The 13,626-nt window shown below is 50.1% G+C and overlaps 1 protein-coding gene across 3 annotated transcripts in view; it reads right to left on the bottom strand.

Annotated features, from left to right (window-relative positions):
• The window catches only part of Snph (syntaphilin), a 25,181-nt gene extending 11,555 nt beyond the window's left edge, over positions 1 to 13,626 (bottom strand). For 2 of the 3 annotated variants that reach the window (XM_027421541.1, XM_027421542.1), the window contains exons 1-2: positions 13,538 to 13,626; positions 183 to 279 (exon numbers count right to left, since the gene is read on the bottom strand). In XM_027421541.1, coding sequence (XP_027277342.1) covers positions 183 to 232 — 50 coding nt within the window. In that variant the 5' untranslated portion in view covers positions 233 to 279; positions 13,538 to 13,626. Of the gene's footprint in view, positions 1 to 182; positions 1,833 to 13,537 lie in introns of those variants that run through there. The other variant, XM_027421538.2, reaches the window with a different exon arrangement.

The raw sequence follows: 13,626 nt of genomic DNA, 5'->3' as shown, positions 1-13,626 counted from the left end.
ATGGGAGCCTTCAGATAACTGTTATATCCACCGTGTCACTTAGGTCCTTAAATAGTTCCTGGAGGTGGCATGGATCAGCCAGCCTATTTTAAGGATGGGGAAACCGAGGGCACAATTTGCTTAAAGGCACACTGCAAGCCCTCCTGCCTCTGAAGCACAGGCTCTAGACAAGGGAGACTCACCTTCGAGAACCAGCAGAGGCTCGTCTACTTCCCGGCAGGGACATGGCCATGAGGCTGCGAGTCCTGGTTAGCGGTGGGATGGGCGGTGTTCCCGGGGCTGAGGAGAGAGGGCGGGTTGTGGGGGGCGTAGGGAGGGCAGGGCCAGGCCATGTCATCCTCTCACTGGGGCCACTGCCTGGCATGGCTTCTTCTCTTGCCCTTTGGCCCGACACCCCAGAATCAAGCGAGGACCTGTAGGCTAGGCTGCAGGTGGCTGCCTCTGCCAGTGAATTCAGTGGGGCTTGGCACAGACTGCTACCCCTGGTTTAAAGTCTCAGTTAGCTCTCAGATCCTCAAGGGTGGCTAGGAGTCATCAGTCCAACCCCAGATCTTCCAGGTCAGTGAAGGCACCCAGAAGGGTGAAGATTCCACCACAGTCACGGGGACAGCAGGACAAGAGCCTCCTGTCCACCAGTGTACCCAGGTCCCTGCCCCTCAGATCCCGCCTCCCACATCCAGTCCTCCCTCCGTGGCAGGGGCTGCAGGTCGGAGGACTCCTGGTGCAGGAGTAGGAGCCCCAGATTAGGCCGGGCTGGTCTCGCTGACCATCGCCTTCCCAGTTGGCACGTGGTTCGGGGCTTCCTGGCTACAAAGGAGACAAGACAGATGGACATACCAGCACACGAGTAGAAAGATAAATGGATACAGACAAAATAGGTCATTCTAAGATGTGTCACACACGTCCATGTACATGCTCAGGCGCCTGCCCACAAGGCAGGACAAGCAGCCAGGCCTTCTGACTCCCATGCTGCGTACATGCAGGCTAGTCTCTGTCATATCAACATGCATGTTTATTTTAGCACATCACAGGAAACTGAGCACAGGTTTGATGCACATGAGGCCAAGGTCAAGAGAGCAGAAGCCCTCCCTAGTTGCTGAGTGTTCCACGGGGCGTTCGTCTAGCAAGCGGCATCCACATGCCCAGGAGACTTGAGAAGAGGATGGGTGGACTCAGCCCCACTGACTCCTTAGGATGGGTCCTTAGGATGTTCTCTTGAGTAGGGATTTCAGTGTCAAGGACAGCTCTGCAGAGATGTCTTCAGGGATGTGGGGGAGGGAGGGAGAGGCCCCATGCAGAGGGTATAGCTGTCTGGGATCAGGGCTACACTAGATAGACATCAGCCCAGAGCTCCCTTGGGTCAAGGGGGAGAAACCTAGGCTTCCTGCAGCCAGTGACTAGTTTTGAGCCAGCCCCAGAGGTTAGAGCCCCGACTCCACATTCAGAGAAGGGACTGTAGACAATAGGCTGGGAAAGCTGAGCTGAGAATGCCATGCCCTGGATTTCTGCCCATGCTGGGGAAAGAAGCAGCCGCCAAGCCAAGCCCGCTGCATACCAGCCCGTGCTGCACGTTACGTACATTACGCCATTGACTTCTCCCAAAAACCCTATGAGGAAGTGCTGAGATTAGTCCCCTCTTACAGATAAGGAACCAGGGCCACCACGAGTAAAAGGACTTGCCCACGTCACACCCCCATTTGTGTGGCAGGACCAGCATTTGAACCAGACCAGCATCAGATACTGAGATCTCAACCCCCAGAGTTCCTGACCCAGGGACTACCTCCTTCCCACGTCAGGGTCCCCAGGAGCTTGCTTCTCCTGCACAGTAGTGGGGCCATCTCCTGAGTGGACAAAGGCACTACTCAGATGGCCAGTTTCCTGGCTGTGATACAGAACACAGCCTGTTCCCCTAGAGGGCCTGGACACAGCCAGCATTGTCTGCTCAGAGGTGTCAGATGTAGGAGCCGCTGACACCGTGCCCGTCACCTGAGCTGCCCACCTAGCTTGGCACCACTTCCCATCCACCAGTCTGAGTCACCCAAGCAGAGCCTCTGGAAACAACTTCAGGGCCAGAGCTGCAGTAGAGGCCATGGGCAAGTACAGGGTGAGGCATCAGTGGATTGCATACCTGTCCAGAGAGGTACTCAGGGGTCCCTGCCTGCCAGGCACAGGAGGATCTTGTGGGAGCAGCTAGAGTAGGTAGGGGGTGATAGCCTTTGCTCATGAGTGCACAAAGCTTCAAGGACTACCTGACACAGAGGAATTCCTCTGAGGCCTGCTAGCAGCTTTCTTTCATTTGGACCCTTGCTAGTCCATGTCACCCTGGCTTCACTGGCCATGTTCTCATCACTGCTTGCCTCCTGGCTGTAGGCTGGCTGCAGGGAGGAGGCAGCACCTTCCGAAGGCTTCACCTCCCAGAAGGCTTATGCCCCAGCCAGCGTGGGTAAGTGTGGCTGAAGAGCTGGTGGATCAGGTGGAGCTCAAGGCCTAGGTCTGGAGAGGCAGGTGAGAAAGGCGATGGGAACACACGTGGCCCTGTTACAATGCAAGCTTTGTCCCAGCTGTCTGCTACTACCTTGCTTGGCGACCCCCTTCTCCCCCCTCTTGCGTTCTCTTTTCCTTCCTCCTGGCTGCGGGTGGGAATGGGGTGGCATTTGTACCCGGACACAGCTGACAGTCTCCTGGGAGACCAGAACCAGCCATTAATTCGGGGCTGAAGTGGAAGTGGCATTTCCCCTGCTGGGATGGGACCTCATAGGTGGGGCCCTCTTGGGAAGGCAGAAGCCACCCGGACCCACAGGGCTCCTCCTCTTCAGGATCCTGCTCAGAGGCCCCAGTGTGTGCCCTGTGCCTTCTTGGCTCCTCCCTCTCATCATACCCCTAGAGAGGAGGCATGTTGCCATGGCTTTTATCACCATGCCGCCTGTTCAGCCTTGAGTCCCACAGGCCTGTCCCTGGGCAGCCAGAGGCAGCCACTTGGAATGGAAGGTGAAAGGAAACTCTAAGCCATGGAAGCAAGGCCAACAAACTCTCATCCCTTCAACCCCAAGGAACCCCGCCCTCTCACACCAGTGTTCCCCTGTTTCCCCATTGTGCACACTCCATAATAACCACACAAACATCTGCCTATCTGTTTAGTCATCCCCACACCCAGTGCTGCCTAAGGCTCTAAAATGGGGAAGAAGAACCGTAAGGATGCAGAAATAGGGTCACACAGATCAGGGATTGAATTCTGGTTCTTGTACTCGGACTGCATGCCTCAGCAAGTCTGGCTACTGCGGAGCTTCAGCCTGGCATCTGCCGTGAGCTGCTCTGGGAGGCTAACATGCAGCAGTACACGCAAATGGCATGGATGGGTGCTCTGGCACACAAGAGACACTCAACAAACAGGAGCAGACAGTGGTCTGGAAGTAGACGCTTGAAGTGTGATATGACCTTCAAAAAAGAAACACATCCAAGATATTTTGGGGGCCTCAGGAAGGTCAAGAAAAGCCTCTTCCAACCAGAAACTTGTGTTGGGTCTGGAAGGATGAGTGGGAAGGATGATGGTCTCTTCGCCAGCGCGAAGGCTGGGGCAGCATGGGCAAAGGCAGTAAATAACTCAACAACGTGGTTGCTCGGAAGCCGGGGTGCCTGGTGAGGAACAATGGGAGTGAGGCTGTGAAAGGAGCTGGGGCCAGGCCACACACACAGCCTGGTAAGCCAGGGTCTTGTCCAGTGGGCCACAGGGAGGCATGGAACTGTTCCACAAAGGAGAGGGGCACATCAGATTGCAGATGAGAGAGCCCTGGGTGGGGAGCCCTTGTAGAATGTGTTGGGGAAGGACAGGACCGGAGGGAAGAAGACCAGGTTGGAGGCTGCTAAAATCTTCCAGGGGTGAATTTAGGAAGGCAGGGGTCTCAGCAGCATCGGGAATAATAGAGAAATGACCTGGGCCCTGTTTGAAATCAATCCGAAAGCTCATGGTTATGTGGAAATAAAGGGAAAACCTTTAATTCGGGTGACCAAGTCCTTTCCACTTACAATGGTTTCCTCCTCCTCTTCTTCTCCCTCCCCCTTTGCACACGGGTGTGCACATGTTTGTATGTGTGCAACGATAGCTCTCCTTGTATGTATCTCTGCTTGAGCTCTCTGCTGGCCTACAGCATCCTTCCCCAGGACTGTATGCTCTGCAGCCTTCCTACAGGGACCAGCCCTCATCCCTTCTTGTCTTAACCCCTTAGCTGAAGCTCCCTGGTATATAGGAACAAATACAATAAACATATAATTGTTCATAATACATTGGTTTAAAAATCTGTGTCAGATCATGGAGCTAGATTAGATGGTCTCTGAGAACTCTGGGTCCCACATTCTGATTCTGTGGATGTTTATGAAACAAGGGATTTGCAAATGATGCTTTGTTCTTCAGTGACTAGACTCCTGGGTAGCAGTTTCCCCAGCTTTAAGATTAGAAAGTACATCTCTTGCGAGATACTGGTATCTTACTCACTAGGTGAGCAGCCAGGTGCTCAGGTCAACATCCCAGAATATACCTTTGAAGGTCTTTTTTCAAGGCATTAGCCATCAACAAAAGAAAAAAGCAACCCTGAAATCCCAGAGAACAGAACAGGCCGAGCTGGTGACTCAGCCCCTGACAGCTGTGCAAAGCAGAGCATGGCAACCAGAGTCAGGAGGGATCCCATCTCTGCCAAGGCAGCAGCAGAACCTGGAACATTCTTCCTAGGCAAACACAACAACTTATGCTCCTTGAATGCTAATGCAGAGATGGGAATGGAAATGGCCTGGACATCCTCCAGCAGCCACCCTCCACCAGGGCAACTCGGCCAGGGTGATGGGCAAAACTCTGCATGCTTCAGGATGGCCTCATCCTCCCCCATCAGCATCAAGCCCAGCCTTCCTGCACTTGGAAGGGGGAGACATTTCTCCAGCTCACTTCCTGTCTCTGGCACAAGCCCCTCCCTGGACTGAAACCACTCAACAGAGCCAGTGAATTCTATGTTCTCACTGTGGCAACCCCAGTACAGTGGCTGGGCTGTTCCACAACTTGACTGAATGCTGCAGGGGTTCCCAAGGCAACCAGGAAAGGCTTCAGGGCTGAGGCATGCCACAGGAAGCCTCCAGTGACAAGTCTCAGATGCCTCAGTGCGGGTCCCAAGCCCTGGTCTATACACCACCTAAGGGAGCTTATCTCTGGACTGCTGAACACAGTGCACTCAGGCTTCCTTCTCCATTTCAGCCAATGGGGTCCTCGTGTCTGTTCTACCTGTAGAAGGCAGACTGATTAATCTTGACTGACAGCGCCTGGGGATGAGGAAAGCAGCCCATCCCACAGGCTGGGCCCCGGGGCAGAATAAAAGGGAACAGAATCTGTATCCCCTCATCCTGCCTGTCAGTTTGTCTTTCCCTCCCTTCCCCTCTCTGGCTGCATGAGATGAACAGATGTTTCACACCCTCCCTCACCTGACAGGCCAACACTGCTTAAGTGCCACAAGATGAATCCCGTCCCCACCTCTCATTTGGCTGAGATGTTTTGTCACAGGGTCAAAAACTGACCAACAAGAAAGTCTGAAGACTGTGTGTGTGTGTGTGTGTGTGTGTGTGTGTGTGTGTGTATGCGTGCTTCTGTGTGTACACGGAGGCCAAAGGTGGTTAATGTTCTTCAATGACTCAACCTTATTTTTTGAGACAGGCTTTCTCACCAAACCTGGAGCTCACCAGTTCATCTAGACTGGCTGGTCAGAAAACCCAAGCGTCTTCCATTTCAGCCTCCCAGGGGGATCGAAACTCAGGTTCTCACGCTTGCATGACAGGTACTTTACTGCCAGCTATTTCCCCAGGCCAGGAAGACCATTTTGGTTTGTCTGTTGTCTGTCTTAGAATTCTTTATTTATTTTAATTGAAAGAAATTTATTCTTATAATTTATTCTTATTATGAATATGAGCTTTTACATGTATAAGTGTATCATATATGTACCTGGTGCCCATGGGTGCCAGAAGAGAGCATTGGCTCCCCTAGAATGCAGTCACAAATGGCTGTGGACCACATGTGGGTGCTGGGAACCAAACCCAGGATAAGACCATTTTTAAAAGAAGGATTTGGGGGCTGAGGGTATAACTTGGTAGCAGGGGGCTTCCAGAGTATGTGAGAGGCCCTGGGTTAGACTCCAAGCACTGCCTAACTGCCCCCCAAACAGAAGAGGGTGACTATAGGTTAGAAATTTGAAATATAACTTTATCTCCTCTAGGATGGCTATCAGAAGACAGGGAGCAAGGCTTGTGAGTGTGGAGAAACCCTCATGCAGAGCTGGTGGGGATGTGCAATGGTGCCACTGCCATGGCAAACAGTTTGGAAGTCCTCCACCAAGCTGAACAGGATTGCCTTTGAGCACATTTCCCAAGGGATGAAACAGGCATTGAAACACTGTGCACAGGGCTGATGCAAGCACTATTCCAATAGTCAAGGGTGGGTGAGTGAGTGCTGCACGGGACATCCATCACCAGGACTTCAGCCATAGAAGAAATGAGGTAGTGACATGTGCCACAACATGGATGGGTCCTGAAGACACTGAGTGAAGTGAAGGAGGTCAAATGCAAACACCAAGTGCTGAATGACCACCATGGGTGAATCCATAGAGACAGAAGCCACTCAGTGGTTTTTCAAGAGGAGGGGAAAACAAAACAGAGAAACAGCTGCTGACAGGAATGGGGCTTCCTGAGGTGGATGCTGCAGATGCTTGGGCATTAGATAATGGGGTGGGTTACACAGCTTTGTGCATGTAATACTAATCTGGGGATGGTACATTTTCAAAGGGTGACTTTTATGGTCTGAACTGCATCTCAATTTTAAAAACCCAGTCAAAATAAATCCACATGCTGTCTATTTTAATGAATAGTCGCTAAAGGATAGACATAGTCCAGAAGGGAGGGAATGGTCCAGAATGCTCAGCAGGGGCAGCAGGGCAAGATAGAAAGCCAGTTCTCTGCCCTCCCCTGAGACCAGAGACAAGCATGGCACCTACACTGCTTCCGAGGAATTCTTCCTGAGCCTTCTCTCTAGCCTGAGCAGGACCGCTCCAATTCTTGTAAACAAAGCAGAAGCCCTATCCAGAGATGGCTGCTCTTGCCTCTGCTAACTGTCCCTTCTTTCTATAGCCTAGACACCATGCAAGCAGTGCCCCGAGCACTTGGCAGCTCAGAGTCACATGACAAGATCACTGGTGGCGATCTGGGGCCTCTCTTCTCTCAAGTCCAGCTTCTTCAAGCACTTGGGGGTAACTTCTTGTCCGTGCCAGTCTCCTTGGAACCCAACCAAGATAATCAAGGGAGAGATAGGCAATTCTTGGGAAGTCAGAATGCTTCATCCCATTACCTCTTAAAGGGAGTTGCCCTTCTTTATGGATAATCTGTACACCTCTCAGAGCCCGAGAAGGCATGAGCTGACGCTGAAGTTACAGGCACCTTCTCCCAGACTGGCTGCCCAAGGACATCTACCAGGGCAATGTCTGGCAGGCCTACATGGGCAGGGAGCAGGAGGGGAACCCTGGGTCCACTCCTTCCAATGCCAGTTGCTCCAGGATAGACACTCTGCAGACACCAGGGAGAAGTGTGGGAACAGAGGTCATGGTGCCAACTTCAGCTTGGTAGCCAACTTGGCAAATGACTCCCAGCAGATGGAGGCCCCCAACAGCCCTGGACACAGCATATGCTTTCCCTGGGCTTCCTCACTGATAGAGCTGTCAATCTCTACAGCTCCGCCCCACCCCTCCTCCTCTCAAGGAGCACAGAAAGATGTTGATGGTGGGCCTCCATCTCTGTGGTTTCTCTCTGCTCTTTGGGCCTTGGCTCTTAGGATCCTGGGTTCTCACCAATACTTATGCCAGCATCTATCCTAAGTACCAACAGAGGCTAATGTGGTCTCAGAAACCTAGGATGGGAAACACCTCAGAGAATTTGTCACCATTTTATCCATTCAGAAATTAAAAGCCAGCAAGGGCAGGTAATTTGTTTGCAGTTGCCCAGCAAGTGGGAGACAGAGTCTGGGCTGGCAGCTGGATTCAAGTGAAAGGCCTTCTGCCCATCCCCCACCCGTCCCCATTTAAAAGCAAACCCTGTGTTCAATAAGAACACAGGAGAGATTTTTCCAGAGGAAGAAGCCTTTGGAAGAAAGCTGAGGGGTGAGACAAGTGCTCTACCAACTTTAAGGCAGGTCACACATGACCAGAAGGTGAAGTTGAGGCTCAAGGAAGAAGAGGCCACTATACAGGACCACGGAGAAAGAGTGGTTTAATCCCAAGCTTCCTGCCCACTGATTTAAACAGAGAACTTATGATCACTCTCCTTTCTGGTCAATGAGGAACAGGGAACAGATTCATGCTTTGGGAAAACCAAAGACATCCCTTGAGTGAGTGTTAAAAGAAGAATTTCTGCATAGGGTTTGCTGCAGGAGAAGAAGCCTGTGTAACAGGGACCAAAGGGATGTGGAGATGTCAGCAGGTCTGCCTGGGACCACAGCCCCTTCCCACAGAGACAGCCCTCCACCAATCAGTGATTAGAGAGCTTCTGCTACCTGGGAAGGCCAAACCAGGATGGGCACATTCCAACGACCAATCTCCCTGGCCCCACACTCGAGTGCAGTGGTTCTCAACCTTCCTAATCCTGCGACCCTTTAAAACAGTTCTTCATGTTGTGATGACCCCCCTTCCCCATCACCATAAATTTATTGTCATTGCCACTTCATAATTGTAATTTTGCTACTGTTATGAATCTTAATACACATATATGATATCCAGGATATCTGATATACAACCTCTGTGAAAGGTTCCTTCAACTCCCAAAGGTTGGGAACCATTGCTCTGGTCCAATGGTCATCTTTCCTTGGCAGGAAACCAAGGACTTGTAAGCCCACAGTACGGGCAATAGTATCAGAAGACGTGACCCAGCTTATCCCGATCCCATGAGCACTCATGCTATGCCGCTTCTGCTGGGAGGCAAGCTGTACCTGTGTCCCTGAGGCCTGCGGGCTGAGCACGGAGATGCGGCACGCCTCACCCAAGCATGCCCAGTACTGCCCGTGAGCCATGCCCGTCACTGCAGCATCCTCCTCCCTCTTTGGCAGCTGCCAGCTGCCCTGCCTGCTCTGCAGCTGGTCCCTGTGCAGATGATTGCTGGTGGCATTTCCCACATCATGCTGAACCCTTTCACCTTCAGGAAGCTCCCTGGCTTTCAGCAAGGCCCAGCATCACTCACGCTTGCTGGATGAAGGCCAGGCATCAACAAACCCCTCTCCAGAGAAGCTGTCCTGCCTCTTGGTTTTGTCAAAACAAGCATTTATAACACTTTAAGTCAAGGAATCTGCAAACACCCAGTCCCACTTGAAAGTCTTTTGTCTCAGCGTTTTTTATTCATGGAGAAGCCAATTAACTTAACAGAGACAGCATGGTTCTGGGATCAAATGCACGTGGGTTTGGGCTCCTAATGCTTTGCATATGTCTAGGTCTTTTCTGTAAATGGGGCTGATTACAGTTGGACATGGAATAGTCATCACCAACAACATCAGCAAAAATGCAGCTTCCATGCTGGTAGAGCCCTGACACAGAGGACGCTCTCCAGAAACAGTAGGGGCCACTCATTTGCCCGAGTTGATTCTGTTTATACTTATTTCGAATTTATTATTATTATCGTTATTATTTAGTGTGTGTGGGGTGGATGGGTACAGCACATACACATAGAAGACAACTTTCAGAATGGGAGCATGGGATCCATAGACAGAACTCAGGTTGTTGGGCTTATGAAACAAATGTTTTTACTTGTTGAGCCATTTCACTGGCACAATTTGACAGTGTGTGTGTGTGTGTGTGTGTGTGTGTGTGTGTGTGTGTATGTGTGTGTGTGCGCGTGTGGGCGCTCTCGAGTGTAAGTACGTGTATACCTGTGTGTATACAGAGGCCAGAGGTTGATATCACATGCCTCTATTGCTTTCCACCTTACTCTTTGAGACAGGATCTCTCACTAAAACCTGGAGCTCACCAATTATTTACCCTGCCTAGTCACTCAGCTTTGGTGCTCCATCAACCCCTGTTCCCCAGTGCTGGGGTTACAAAAGTGTATCACCATGGCTGGATTGGGTCCTGGGTGCTGGGGTTCTGAACTCGGGCCCTCATGCTTTACTGACCGTGCTACCTCCCCAGCCACTCTCTTCTTAAAAACAACTTTCTTGTTTTATACTTATGACTGTACACTGCTGTGTACCAAGTGCATGCAGTGCCCATGGAGGCCAGAAGAGGGCACTGGATCCCCTAGAATAAGAGTTATAGATAACTTGTTAGCTTCCATGTGGGTGCTGGGAACCAAACCTAGGTTCTCTGGAAAAGCAGCCGGTACTCTTAACTGCTGAGCCATCTTTTCAGCCCTACTTTAATGCAACTCACATATTTTGTCTTTATTCCAATCATAATTCTTTCTGTGTGTGGATATGTGTATGTGTGGTGTGTATGTATATCATGTTTATCATGTGAGTTTGTACACGTTTGTGCACATGTATGTGTAGAGACAAATCTTCCTTCCTCAATCATCCTCTACCTTATTTTTTGAGACAGGATCTTTTCCTGATCTTAGAACACACTAATTAGGCTACACTGGCTGGCCAGTGAGCTCTAGGGACAAACCTGCCTGTCTCCCCCGCACTGGGATTGCAGACACATGCCACTGGCCGCGATTATTCCATTGGTGCTGGGGGGCCACATGCTCAGCTTGCATAACACTTATTTTACTGACTGAGTTGTTTCCCCAGACGTCTTAACGTGCAACGTTAGAACGATTTGTACTTCAGAGGTTCCTGAAGCATAGTGTGTGTGTGTGTGTGTGTGTGTGTGTGTACATGCCTGTGTGTATGTGTGTGTGTGTACATGCCTGTGTGTATGTGTGTGTGTGTACATGCCTGTGTGTATGTGTGTGTGTGTGTGTGTGTACATGCCTGTGTGTGTGTGTGTGTGTACATGCCTGTGTGTATGTGTGTGTGTGTGTACATACATGTGTGCTTGTGTGCATGCATGTGTACATATGACAGCTAGAAGCCAACCTTGGGTGTCATTCCTTAGGAGCCATCTCTTGTGTTTATGGAGACGGGGACTCTCTCTCACTGGGACTCAGAGCTCTGTTTCCAACTCTCCAGAACTGGGATTGTAAGTGTGTGTCAACATGTTCAGTTTTTTACACACAGTTCAAACTCATGCTTGCACAGCAAGCACTTTAATGGCTGAGCCATCCCCCAGTTCAGCTCCCTCCAAACATTTATTTTTTTACACTTTGGTTTGTGGGGGGCGGGGGCAAAAGAGGAAAAAAGCCAGTAACTGTCTAGCAAACAATGATACTTCAGGACACTGCCACTTGGGTGTAAGATAACACTCCAAGATTAACATTCCTGAAAGCATCTCTCTGTAGGGAGACACTGTAGCCCCGCCTCCTAGAAGCCCAGACAGGTGTGCCAGGACACGCCCATGAGGGCGTGGTCAGGGGAGGTCTAAAGGTGACTCCGGAAGGACTCTTAAGGGACGGCGGGCACGTGGATAGCCTCTCTCTCTGGCCACGCTAGCTTGGGAGCTCTGAGCACGCCTTGGCTTGCGCTTGGCTGGTGTTTATCTGAATAAAGAAAATTTAGCCTTATGGACTGCGGATCGATCTCTTCATCCCTCCAGTCAATGCCTCAATCTTGGGACAGAAGCCAAGCCCTTACTTTGGTTAATCTAAAGACCTTTACACCTCTTTCTTTCCATCATCTGCCATCTTTGACCTCTGCTACCGCTCCCCTCATTCTCTACACCTCCTCACACGTTCCTACCTCGGGGCCTTTGCATGTGCCAATCCTCTTGCCTGGAATGCTCCTCTCCCCAACCTCTGTCCAGAATTTTCTCTTTCCACTCAGGTCTTTGTTCCAAGGACATCTTTTCAGTGCACATCATTTAATATAACACAGGTTCCCATCTGCCAGCATCCCTCTCTTTCACACTCCACCATTCTCTGTCGTCCTTAGCAACCACTAATGTATTCATGCACATAAATAATAATAAATAATTCTTTGTAAGTACCAGGAAGGTAAAGACATACTCCCACTTTGTTCTTGACTGTGTTCCCAGTCCTTAGACTAGTACCTACTCTCTACCCAGTCTTCGATGCAGACTTGCCGAATGGTAGGTCACTCTGCACTTGCCTGGGGTGGTGTGAGCTTCTTAGCAATGGAGATAGCTGGGGTGCTTTGCTCACACCATCACTGTCCCTCTGTGCACAGCGCGTTGTGTGGTGGGGTCATCTTTCCTTCAAGGCTGATTCTACTCCTTGGTAGAGACCTGAGCACAAAACTAGTAACTGGGTCTTGAGGACAAGGATGAAAGCAGCATTTTTGCTTTGTTTTGATTTGTTTTTCGAGACAGGGTTTCTTCGTGGCTTTGGAGGCTGTCCTGGAACTAGCTCTTGTAGACCAGGTTGGTCTTAAACTCCACCTGCCTCTGCCTCCCGAGTGCTGGGATTAAAGGTGTGTGTCACCAACACCCGGAAAAAGCAGCATTTTTAAAAGGCCGCTGTTCACTCATGAGGACTTGGTGCTCTACCACTTTTCTCCCCATTCACCTCCCAACCTCTGCAGTATAGGGATTGTCTGGGTCTCAGAACTCATTCCGGCTGCCCCTCCATATGACTTCGCTGCTCTTGTGAAATCCAAGCAGGTATATCAGTGATCCCAAAGCCTGACAGCAGCTCTCAGAGAAAAAGCAACACCTAGCAATTACACTTGCTCTTCATAATCCAGGGATTTTAGATTTGTAGAGCCACTCAATTGCTGATATTTGTAGTCTCAAAATTAATACTCTCAACTCTTTCCCAGTCATTCACAGACAGCAAGAGTGCCTGAAATTTTGAGTTACTAGATGTCTGTGTTCTCAGTGGACCACAAAGCATCTTTTTGTAAAAAAGATGTTTTGTAAAAATGATTTATCTTTTGCTTGCATGTATGTCTGCTTACCATGCACATGGAGGCCAGAAGAGGGCATCCAGACCTTGAAACTAGAATTACAGATGGTTGTGAGCCACCATGTGGGTGCTAGGAATTGAACCTGGTCATCTGGAAGAGCAGCCAGTGTTCTTAACTACTGGAGCTATCTCTCCACATCAACAATGTAGCTTCTTGCTTGACTTCTTCTACTGTAAGCACAAGATCTAGTCAAGATCTATACATAGCCAGATTTTCAACATTTTTGCTCATGATTTCATGGTTAAAATGATTGCCCCTAGCCTCGTGTTAAAAAACTATATGGAGTGTCTCTGCAGATGAAGTCTCTTTCACAAAGAAAGACATTGGTCAGAAACACTTCACTGGGGCATAAGCCCATACTGTTGGCTGTAAGTCTGTGAATATGAAGCAGCATATATTAAATAAGATATACTTAAACAGAAATACACATGAGGTAATGTTATTTATAGTGGGAAACTACCAATACGGAGCCAAGTAGAAATACAAGGGTATTTAATAGGGAAAAGCCTTACTTACAGAGCGACTTAGCCAGCTGGCGTGGTATCAGTCTGTACACAAGCCGAAAGCAGGGTCAAAACTGAAAGTGAAACTCAGCCAACTCAAAC

This window comes from Cricetulus griseus, chromosome 6 (genome assembly GCF_003668045.3).
Source record: "Cricetulus griseus strain 17A/GY chromosome 6, alternate assembly CriGri-PICRH-1.0, whole genome shotgun sequence".
Lineage (NCBI taxonomy): Eukaryota > Metazoa > Chordata > Mammalia > Rodentia > Cricetidae > Cricetulus > Cricetulus griseus.
Note: the sequence above shows the minus strand (reverse complement) of the source record. Positions and strands in the feature narration are given on the sequence as shown.